This window comes from Anguilla anguilla, chromosome 14, assembly GCF_013347855.1.
Source record: "Anguilla anguilla isolate fAngAng1 chromosome 14, fAngAng1.pri, whole genome shotgun sequence".
Taxonomy (NCBI): Eukaryota; Metazoa; Chordata; class Actinopteri; order Anguilliformes; family Anguillidae; genus Anguilla; species Anguilla anguilla.
The window spans coordinates 28783789-28795742 of record NC_049214.1 but is presented as its reverse complement, the minus strand read 5'-3'; the positions used below and the strand labels follow the sequence as shown (position 1 = coordinate 28795742).

The 11954-nt window shown below is 48.5% G+C and overlaps 1 protein-coding gene across 2 annotated transcripts in view; it reads right to left on the bottom strand.

Moving 5' to 3' along the window:
* Positions 1-288: 288 nt before the first annotated feature.
* The window catches only part of bcr (BCR activator of RhoGEF and GTPase), a 42079-nt gene continuing 30413 nt past the window's right edge, over positions 289-11954 (bottom strand). For both annotated transcript variants that reach the window (XM_035391037.1, XM_035391038.1), the window contains exons 10-24: positions 11184-11305; positions 10558-10723; positions 9827-9946; positions 9248-9323; positions 8991-9095; positions 8100-8174; positions 7834-7931; positions 7550-7681; positions 7281-7340; positions 6787-6896; positions 4773-4912; positions 4244-4378; positions 3897-4002; positions 3470-3632; positions 289-3203 (exon numbers count right to left, since the gene is read on the bottom strand). In XM_035391037.1, the coding sequence (XP_035246928.1) occupies positions 3114-3203; positions 3470-3632; positions 3897-4002; positions 4244-4378; positions 4773-4912; positions 6787-6896; positions 7281-7340; positions 7550-7681; positions 7834-7931; positions 8100-8174; positions 8991-9095; positions 9248-9323; positions 9827-9946; positions 10558-10723; positions 11184-11305 (1698 nt within the window). In that variant the 3' untranslated portion in view covers positions 289-3113. The remainder of the gene's footprint in view (positions 3204-3469; positions 3633-3896; positions 4003-4243; positions 4379-4772; positions 4913-6786; positions 6897-7280; positions 7341-7549; positions 7682-7833; positions 7932-8099; positions 8175-8990; positions 9096-9247; positions 9324-9826; positions 9947-10557; positions 10724-11183; positions 11306-11954) is intronic.

Sequence of the window (11954 nt, the reverse complement as noted above, 5' to 3'; positions counted from 1 at the left end):
GTTATTACTTGTGTGTTACAAATGCACAATTCACGTGTTACCAAGCGAAGCTTTGACTGTGCTGAAAGTAACACAAAATGTGTTGTCACGGAAGTGTATTAAGAAATTACACCTTGTGTGTGGTTTTTCAGAGTGTATATATCGGTTGGAAAAGAAGTGCACTTTGCTTTAAGTGCGGAAAAAAAAAAAGAATCTGCATCCTCTGTCACAGAAGGTACAAGGAAGTGAAAAGGGAAACGTTAGGTTAGGCCGTCATGGAGAACGAAGGAGGTCACGGACAGCGTTGGATACATACAGGAGTTTTTATTTAACAGCTCGTGTACAAACAGAGGCTACAAACGTGTTCCACACATCTCCCTTTTCATTCTCCCCCTCTTCCCTGTACAGAATCCCTTTAAAGAGCTACCCGATGAGAATAACATACGACAATGGAGATAGACGGGGGGAGGGGGGGGGGGGATGAGAACGGCTAAATCTGTTCGCTGGCACGGCTAGTACATAAAGCAAGACGTCTGAGAGTGACCGGTGACTGCCGGTACGGAGCGGGAGAGAGGATAACCGGACCGCGGCAGCACACGGCCTGCTCACCAGACCCGGGTCAAATACGCATTCGTTTTGGATTCAAATTCTTTTTCTACACGTCACTGATCTCGTCTGGCGTATTGAAACCAATGGAATACTCTCAGAAAGTGCAAACCCCGCCTTCTGGTCATATTGGAGGGTCAGTTACACCAGGCAAGATCAATAGAGCGCAGACAAGTATTTGAATCCAAAACGAATACGTATTTGTGCCAGGTCTCCTACTCGCACAGATCACAGATCTGTGCAGGACCCACCCACACAGGTCTGCAACCTCAGCACCCTCCCATTCATCCAAGTTACTCTAACTCTTCCATATATCATTATTATAATATCTTAACATTAAAAACTTTTGATTATCAGTAAATGACCAATAAACATTCCCTCTGTGACCTTGCTAGGACATTCAATACTCTATCATCCTACTTCTTAACGTGCGTCTTAATCAGCCGCTCAGGCGAGCAGTACGGTACATTAACAGGAAATGACCTCACTCTTGTGGAGCGGCACGTCACCACAGTGGGCAGCCAGAATGAGGTCGATGAGCGTGGCACCAGCGAAGGAAAGAGAAACGTCCCCAAATATCGCTGAAGCTGGGCAATCCACTGGGGCCCGAACATTCCGAACAGAACAGCCTCCATCTCAGATGGGTGGAGAGAGCCAGAGCCGGGCTCAGTGCTTATCTGTCTCTGAGCGCCATCTTGATGGTTGGGGTGCATATCAAAAGAAAACAAAGTGAATTCAAATGATCCACAAGGGAGGGTGGGGGTGTGTGTGTGGACGGGATGGTTTGACCGCGAAATGAACGATCAGAAGGGGAAAAATACCAGAAGGAACCAAGATGGAAATATCCCGGATTGCAGGGTTGCCAGTGTCCTACCGGCATTGGGTTCCTACAGTATATTTAGTCCCCTGCGCAGACACCGTGCAGCTTCGATAAATTCACAAACCGTATTCACTATTCTATGGTATTCACCGATCATTAGGCTACAACCAGTAGTCGCGGTTCTGTGGCATGTGACCATATAACGGTGAGTAATGGTGAAGCGTTATTCATTGTTGTAGGGAATTCGCCATTTTGTTCTGCTCACCATTGGTATTGATAAACATCACCCTCCATAAATAAAACTTCATTTCCATGGGTCACATAAATTCAGGACGTCTGTGGGTCATACCTTAATAATAAAATAATAATAATAATAATGTAAACATAAAAAAATACTACTTAACATGCCTGCATGTTAGAGATGCATAAATAACCATTTTAACCATTCTAATATAGTCGTCTTCTGATTAAATGAAAAATAAATAATGACATGCAACTAAGTTTACCCCCTCTCTCCCTCTTTCTCGCCCTCTCTCGTTCTCTCGCTTTCTCGCTCTCATTCTCTCCCTCGCTCCCTCCAGATTTCCATAGCTTATTCCAATGCGCAGGCGACAGTAATCCCTGGAAGATCTGAGCAGAGTGACACCCGAAGGGCCCTGATAATCACGACAAAAAGCACCCGTGTGCACTGAATGTGGGAGGAGCCACCAACCAATGAAAACACACAGTACACAAGCTTAAACGGTCTCAAACTGTCTTCAACTGTTATTCACAATAAGGATGACGCCACGTACTCAAAAAATAGAAATGCACAATTTTCAAATTATGTACAACAGAACACGTACATACCATAAATGTGCAAGTCATTGTCTCCCCGGCTACAAAATGTTTTCCCAGGAAGTCTTATAACAGCGTACATTTTGAGGAGCGATTTGCGAAACAATAATAACGACGATGTGGTTCACTCCTGCTTTTGTGTATTTTTAACGATTCAGGAATAATAATCAATATGATTGAAGCAGATCCTAATCTACTACCTTGGCCTACATATTAAACGGGCACAAGCCCAGAAGGACATGCAGTGGAAAAATCTGCACAGCTTCACCAAAAGTGGAACTAACTCCTTTCGTTTTAAGACTCGTTCCTTTTCTATCGCAACGTTTTTTTTCTTCTTCAGAGACCTTCCAAACTCTAGCCAGCATCTCTGCAGTCTAATTTAACCATCCAATCTGTTTAATGTTTTATGAAGTAGAATATTGATGTTGACAGAAATCCGTGTGGAAACGTCAAGTTTTACTGAAAATCGGATCAGGTACCGTCAAGAGGAGCCGTTAATTTTCTAGGTTAGGAATGAAGAGTGAAACCAAGCAAGAGCAGCATGGTGGGGAAATATGAGATATGAATCCCAGGATATGGATTTCTGCATATGCCATCCTGCGTAAGACAAGACAGAACCCGATGGTCTATGAAATGGCATGACAGTTATCATAAATATGATTTCAGGGATGTAGTTCTTCTTCATGTCTTTATATTGTGTTGCAATCCTGACAGGGCTGTGCTCCCGCAGCTGAGGTCCAGTGAAACTGCCATTCATCCGCAGAAAGGTTCCACTCCAGGCCCTCTCCCTCTCTTTCTCGTTCTCTTCCTTTTTTCTCTCTCTCTCTCCAGTGTCCTTGACTAAAAAAAAGTCTCACACAAAAGAATGTGTCTACACCTCTGTGGAGAAGAGGATGCTCTGTCGTTTACTGTCAGGGGTGGGGATTGTCTCAAGTTGTAGGAAGTACAGCAGAACCTGAACCTGAAGGAAGGGATGGACAGACAGACAGACTCTGTTAACAGAAAGAAGGCAAAAACAACAGGTGCTTAACTAACAAATACTACTACTGCTACTACTACTACTAATAATAATAATAATAATAATAAGTAAATGGACAGAGCTATGGAATAATACTAAGTCTTAGTATGATAATAACAATAATAAGTCTTAGTATGAATTATTATGAATAAATTCTGATTATTATTATCATCTATTAATTGAATAATAATGAAAGTCAGCGGTGGTACCTGTGACATGACCTCCAGGGACCAGCTGTCACCCATGCTGATGGGCTGCGTGGGATTGGTGGGGATCTTGCTGTCCTTCTCCGAGGGGCGGAGCAGGGTAGGCCCAAACACCGTTGCCAGGTTGTGGAGGGACATTTTGTTGATGCACTCCTTCTCAGCCACCCTATGAGGGGAAGCAAAGAACATCATCGCTATGGCAACGTGTGTGGCCTATAGTGCCTGTTACACGTGTGGACCTGCAGGTCAGTGAGGCTGTTCCAGCAGAGGGAGGGGGTTGTGAAGCTGAGGGTGTACAGTGGGGGAGAGAGGGGGTTGTAAGGCTGATCCAGCAGAGGGAGGGGGTTGTGAGGCCGAGGTTGTACAGTGGGGGAGGGAGGGGGTTGTAAAAACTGAGGGTGTACAGTGGGGGAAGGAGGGGGTGCTGCACCTCTTCAGGTGGTCCAGCAGGAACAGGAAGGTGAGCAGGTTGGGCTCTGGCAGGGACAGCAGCAGGTTCAGCATGCAGCTCTCCTTCGCCACGCTGTCCGACAGAGCTGCAGAGGAGCACAGAGAGACAGAGAATGCTGTACCGTGTGTGTACACAGATATGATCTCATATGATCTGACCACACTGCTACATGTGGAATTAGAAACACTACTATGAGTGTGTGTGTGTGAGAGAGAGAGAGAGAGAGAGTATGTGTGCCCATGCATAGGCTGAGGCTCAAATATACAGTGCTGCTGTGGTGTGAGTTCAGAGGTCAGAGGTCAGAGGTGAGGGGGGGGGGGACTGACCGATGCCGCCGGCGAAGTTGGCGTACAGCTCGTCGGTGAACAGGGGTTCCGGAAGCTCGCGGAAGTACAGCTTGAGTGTCCCGGCGATGGCGTTCACGTCCATCTCGCTCATCAGCACCGACACGTCCTTATTATCTGCAAGGGGCCGGAGCCAGGGTTACCATGACGACCAGAGTCCCCGCCTTCTCAGTCTAAAGTCTGCACTGTGCAGAACAGAGCTCTTTCTGGGAGCAACAGCCGGCAGGCCACCCACACATTCTATGTGCAGCTGGTCTGTCGATATGAACGATTGATTGATTGATTGACATGCCTCACAAGCATAATAAGTAATCTACAAATTATTTAATAGTATTCAAAATATCGGGGTTGGCCATCTCCCTGCTTCCCCCCAACCTGACGCATATATGGGAGAGAAAGTTTAAGGTGGAAGATGCAGAACCAAAAAAGGAAAGAGACAGAGAGACTGAGGTGGAGACATAAGAGGGGTTTCTGTGCAGTGGGTGGAGCTGGTGGGCGGGGTCATACTCACTGGCATCGAAGGCAGCCTTCAGGACCTGAATGTCGGTGGCTACGCCAGAAACACGGTAGATGCCCACTTCTTCCAGGCCCCGCCTCTCTATCTCCTCCAGACACTGCCGCACGATGTAGGGGACCTTGGAGCGCTCGCGCCTGACAATATAGATATACACACAGAAACAAGCACGCACACACACACACAAACACACACACACACACACACATAGATATACACACAGAAACAAATGCGCACACACACACAGATGCACACACAGAAACAAGCACGCACACACACACATACGCACAGAAAAGATCAACGGAGTGGAAAACAGAGCAGGATAAAACACAAAAAGTGTAGTTCCAGAGGGTGTCCAGAAGGTGAGGCTGCTGCACCACCTCAATGCTGTACGGAAGGTTGACAGCAGGCCTTCGGCTGCTAAGATTACCTCATTCTCATTGTCACCGTGGTAACCCCCCTCTACTTTCTCAGCACGTTCTGCACTGAGGCAAGTTCCCCTGGCCAGATTTCACCTATTTTAACGGTGAAATCTTGAGTGCTACTCTGTAGGCCTGTCCACAATATCCCTAACTCTGCTAAAACCAGATATTTATAAACCGGTTAAAACATGAAATGTCTGAAATATACGCGTCACTATCAAAGTAGATATATATTGTGCATATAAGGTACATTACTACTGCATATATACTACATCTACAACCAGGGACAAATCTAGAAATTATTTCTGCTGGGCAGAAAATTATGAGCAATCCCCCTACATCATCCCCCCCATCCCACCCCCCTCCCCACTCCCCCCCCCCCTTCCCACATCCCACCTCTAGGGGCCTCCTGGATCTGCCAGTTCCCAGGAAAGCTTTCCCTGTTATACCCCCCTTTCACTCCACCCCTGTCCACAATGTATGAGGTTGGTAATGAGGACAGCTATTTAAGAGCTTATTGTATTGTACTGCATTAACTTGCATTGTATTGCATTGTATTATATTATATTGTATTTCCTGGCACTATATAATTTGTCATATTACTCATGTAGCACACGCTGACTATAAGCCTTATTAAAAATTCCTACATTTGCAGAGGCGGCTGTACAATAGAGAGTCTCAGGAAAAGGAACTCCATCGCAGCTATTCCGGGCTGCAATAATATCTCTGCCTGCAGGTTACTTTCTGCTTTTATAATAAAACCCAGCAGAGGACAGGATCCAACCTCAGTCCCACACACAGCAGCTCTAACGCCTCAATACCAGGCCTGGGGGGGGGGGGGGGGGGGGGGGGGGGGTGAGGGTCTATCCACACACTGGCATAGAGCCTTAGCAGACCTCTGAGCCCCTAACCTGTTGCAACTCCTCATCTTTAAATTAAGCCTTGAGTAAATAAGATTTGGGCATATAGATGAAACTCTTCTTTTTCACAGTCTGACATAATCGTAGCTTGAAGTTTCAATTTGCAAGTAACTTGGCTCAGTTGACCATGCAACAATATACACAGTGTGATTGGCTACCCCTTGACCAGGCCAACCGCATTTAAACCAAGCTTCTCTGGCACTGGGAGTGAAGACCCAACACTGCTTACGAACGGAGAAGGCAAGAAATACCTGTACAATGTTTTGTGTTTACATAAAATTAATATGTATACTCTCTGGAGCCTATTGATTCACCCCAGTATTTAGTATTATTAGACAAGTATTAGACAAGTTAAATAATTTTGTTACCTCATTTATGCAATTAGTTGTAATATAGCACAATATGAACATGGGAATTTTATTCCTCATAGCGTGCAAAGCTATTTCTGACATAATGTGGTTTAAGAGGGTAAATAATCCCTCTAAACATGAAAATCACCTAATTAAGAAAAGTTAACAGCTTGTAAAAACTATGGAGTTGCAGTTGTGGTTGAAACGAAAACCTGTATACACAGGGGGTACCCCAGGATCGAGTGCGGGAAACACTGATCTACAGCCTTGTTTTTAAGGCTGACAGTATGTGGTCGTCATGGCGAGTCACGGGACTTACTTGGTTACCGCGGAGATCTTCACGCCGAACACGCCCATCGGTTTCTCCGACGACCGCCTCTTCGGGCTCAGCTCGCGGCTGGTGAACTTCATGGAGATCTTCACCTCGATCTGCGTGTGGAAGAACGGAGGAAGCACACATACGCAAACCCTTTATAAACGCTACACAGCTACACGACACCTTCAGAGAAGCCGAACAGCACCTTTTTACGAACACTGCCAAACGACACCATTGGTACAAAACATAGGTACAAAATGTCAATTTGCCAGAGGACATGGGTATTGCGAGGTTGGTACTGTGTAATGTTCAGTTTCATTCTGTACTTAGTGTAATTATAGTATGTAGTTATTACAAGGTGTGACATCATGCAGGATCGCTCTTAGGAAACATTGCATGAGTATACAGTATGTATTGTGTGGCATGACCCCGCCCCTGCCTCCAGTCCTGACCTCGCCCCTAGCCCCGCCCCTAGCCCCACCCCCGGTGATCCTCACCCCGTTCATGGCGATGACCGTCCTCTGCCAGTCTTTACCCTGCAGCGTCTGCGGATCCAGCTAAACAGCAAAACAAGGAAAGCTACTTCACCACAATTCAGCCACGTGTCTGTCATGAATGCTTTCAGACTGTAACACTGTACCTGGATCAGCCCTTTGGCCATAATGCGGTCTGTGCTGAATGCTTTAAGACTTTGACACTGTACCTGGATCAGCCCTTTGGCCATAATGCGGTCTGTGCTGAATGCTTTAAGACTTTGACACTGTACCTGGATCAGCCCTTTGGCCATAATGCGGTCTGTGCTCTCCCCGTCCTCCTTATTCAGCTTGGTTCTGCTGTAGTTCTTCTCGTAGCAGAGCAGCCTGAGGATCTGGGAGCCCTCCAGCTCGATCTCAAACTCCTGAGGGAGGGGGGGGGGAACGCAAACGCAAACACGGACACCTCAGAGCACAGCCTTTCAGACGGACCTGCCCCGGGGTCCACGCTCCAGGGGCAGCCAGGTTAGCCTCACAGTGACGCTTTCGGGTGCACGCCGTGGGTCAGGGAGCTCACCTCGTTCCAGCTGGGCTCGGTGGTGTACCGGTACACCCGGGTCTTGGCTTTGTTGGTGAAGTAGCCGAACGAGTCCACCTCCAAGGCGCAGTACAGGTCTGCCCGGGGAGAAACAGAGAGAGGCACACGGCCAGAGAGGGTCTGAGAGAGAGCTAACCACCAAAACAGGCCTGCCTGACTCACAGGGCGGACATGTTTTAAAGGAACCCTCTGTCACTAAGCGACAGGCTGCTGTATACTGTGGAAGGTTCGGGACGGGGGCATACTCAGGCTCTGCTTGAGTCCGGAGGCAGAGTGGACGATCACGTTCAGGAAGCCGTACAGTCCAGGAGACTCCGAATCTGCAGAGGGAGGAGCGAGGTCAGGGGACTCATAAACACACACGCACACACGAACACGCACGCACACACACACACATATACACACACACACCCATGCGTGTATGGATGTATTATATGCATATGCGTGTGCACACTCCCATGCCTGTATGGGTGTATTATGTGTATATGTGTGGCTGACTCATGCATTATTTGTCATACAGCTGCATGCTGAAACAGCCCCCAGACCCATTCACGCTTCACTGGCTCCATAACCAAAAGCAAGCAGAAAAAGCTCCTGACACAGCACTAAGCCCCCAGCGGAGGCGGCCAGAGCCATGCAGTACGTCCTGTTCTCCTTCTCCCTCTCTCTCTCCCCCTCTCTCTCTCTGTATCTCTCTCCCTCTCTCTCTCCCCCTCTCTCTCTCTGTATCTCTCTCCCTCTCCCTCTCCCCCTCTCTCTCTCTGTATCTCTCTCTCCCCTCCCTCTCCCTCCCTCCCTCTCTCTCTGTCTTTCTCCCCCCCCTCCTGCCTCCCTCCATCTCTCTCTCTGTCTCTCTACCCCTCTCTCTACATCTCTTTCTCTCTCCTCCTCCTCTCTGTGCCCCTGCCCTTCTCCCTCTCTCAAGTTCAAAATGCTTTATTGGCATGAAATACATATGGAAACATTGCCAAAGCACACATACAGAAATAAGTTACAACATGATCATAAATTGAACAGAACAATTGCTATATCTAACTGTGATAACAACTACAAACAACACTATAATAATAACAATAATAATAATAATAATAATAATAATAATAATATCCCCCCCCCCCGCTCTGGGGCAGTCTCACCCTCTCTGTAGATGCTCAGGGGAATAGGGTGCACAGCCTGCTGTTTCACACAGGAGCTGGTCAGCATCTGCAGCTCCAGCGAGCTCAGCGTGGCGCTCTTAAAACCTGCGGGGCGGGAGCACAAGGGTCACGGGTTCGCACGATCAGAAGGTCAAAAGGTCGTGTGATCCCGGGTCGTAAGGTCGCCCGCGCGGCAGCTGGCAGCGGAAGCCTGCCTGTCTCAGCTCGGCCAGCAGGGGGCGCTGCGGGACACCTACACTTCTTCTGCTGCTCCTGGATGGTCTCCCTCCACTCCGCGCGCTCGTAGTCCGAGGAGATCAGGAACGCGTAGCTCTGAAACGCACACGGGCCACACAAGGGTTACACAGCGTCCACACAGCGTTTAGACAACAGACCCACAACGTTCACACACAGCGTTTAGACAACAGACCCACAACGTTCACACAGCGTTTAAACAACACTCCCACAACGTTCACACAGCCTTTAAACAACACAGACCCACAAATGTTCCTGCCATGTTCACACAGGCCCTGTGTCCAGCACTCCCTCCCTCCACCCCATGAAGTGGACATCACACATTAGGAGCTACTACCCTGAGGGCAGAGGAAGCAGGACTGCAGTCTTTAAGGGCATTATTATTATTATTATTATTATTACTATTACTATTACTATAATTATTATTATTATAGTATAGCAACTACAACCGTAACAACAAACTAGCTAAATAACAGCCATGCTGCCACTACCACTGAAGCTGATATGATACATATGCAGTTAATATGAATGAGCTGATTAATATGGGAGTGTGTGATGTGAGTGCAGTGAATGGCGCTCACCTTGCCGCTCCTGCTGTGTACCCTCAGGGCCATGTGTGGGGAAGACAGCAGCAGGAGGGACTCCTGCTCCGAGAGCTTCTTCTTCATCCTTTCAACCGCCTTCACCCCTTTGCTAGCCGCCTGTGGAGACAGCATGCTTAGCGCAGCTGAAACACGCTTAGCGCAGCTGCAACACGCTTAGTGCAGCTGCAACACACTTAGCACAGCTGCAACACACTTAGCGCAGCTGCAACACGCTTAGCGCAGCTGCAACACGCTTAGCGCAGCTACAACACACTTAGCGCAGCTGCAACACACTTAGCGCAGCTGCAACACACTTAGCGCAGCTGCAACAAACTTAGCGCAGCTGCAACTCACTACGCGCAGCCGCAACACACTTAGCACAGCCGCAACTCACTACGCGCAGCTGCAACACACTTAGCACAGCTGCAACTCCCTTAGCACAGCCGCAAGACACTTAGCACAGCCATAGCACAGCTAGTGCATTGACTACATGACTAGCACAGCTGCAACACACGTACTGCACATAGCATGGCCAGAGCACACTTAGCGTAGCTGCAATATGCTTAACACTGCCACCACACTCTTAACACAGCCACAGCATGGTTACCACAGCCCCAACACAAAAACATGCTTAGCACTGCTCCTTTAGTCAGTCTAATCTCCACGGAGATCCCGCATATTCACCTCTGTGGTTAGAGCTGGGGGCGGAACACAGGGGCGGGGCTCACCTTCTCTCTCTGAATCTCAGCCTTCAAGTGGGAGATCTTCGCTTTCATGCCGTCGATCTCCTCGTCTGGGACCTGGGGGATGGGCGGAGCGTCTGTCTCCTCCCCCGCCTGGAAGGTGAGGTCACAGAGCGGGATATACCACTTGCTGTCATACTGCAGGGTCTTCCTACAGAGGGAGAGGCAGAGAGGGGGAGGTGGAGGCAGAGATGGGGGGAGGAGAGAAACCTTGTGTTTAATTGCGAAGTGTTCAGATTTTATATACAGTAAGAAGACAGGCACAGAGTCCGTTGAAGGAAATGGGCAACAGGTTCTGTTTATGACAAGGTTAGGATGTGTTTAAGGAAGTGGGGTGCAGGCGGTTTAAGACAATGGGGTGCAGGTTGGGCTGTAGGTGGTTTCAGACAGTGGGGTACAGGTGGTTTCGGACACTGGGGTGTAGGTGGTTTCAGACAGTGGTGGGTAGGTGGTTTCAGACAGTGGGGTACAGGCCGTCTAAGACAGTGGGCTGTAGGTGGTTTCAGACAGTGGGGTGTAGGTGGTTTCAGACAGTGGGGTGCAGGTGGTTTAGAACAGTGGGGTGCAGACAGCGGGGTGCAGATTTGGGAGGCTGAGGCGGACTCTTTCACCCTGCAGTCTGTTTCTTCAGCTTGGTGCAGAGCAGCAGGTCGTTAAACAGGAAGATGTGGCGCAGTTTGCGAGCTCCTTCCACCAGCTCCACCATGAAGCTGTCCTTCAGCAGCTGCCTGCTCTGCAGAGGGGAAACAAAGCCTGATAAATAAGCACAGCCGTAAACCAGCCAATCAGCCGGCCAATACAGCGATCTACACATTCATCAATCAGTCAACCGCCCAATCAACTAGCAATCAATGAACCAATTCACCAATCAACCAGCCAAACATTCAAAGCAACTAAATTAGCAATCAACTAACCAACCAGCCAAATAATCAACCAGTCAATCAAGCAACCGATTATTTAACTTAACCGGCTGACCAATTCAGCAGCTAACCAACAGACTAATTAATGAGCCAATCAAATGACCTGTCAATGAATCAAACGATCAACATAAATCAATTAACCAATCAACTGATGCGAGAATGAGGATGCACCGCTTAAAGACGGACGACTCCGTCACAAGAGGGCAGTCACGTTTCGCTTTCCGCTGAACGCACCTGCACTGCTGAACCCTGGTAATTAATTCAGACTGTTGATGAATTCTGACTGCTCGTGTGTGTGATTGGGCGAGCTCCGCATTCACAATGACATCAGCTGAACACGTATGGCTGCTGGCGATGACCTCACGGCAGGCTCGTCCAATCACCGCCCTCCTTGGGCCCAGTGCTTGAATGGAGCCACCCTTGAAAGCACCTCTAACGTCCGCGGCAGTGGCGGGCGTGCTG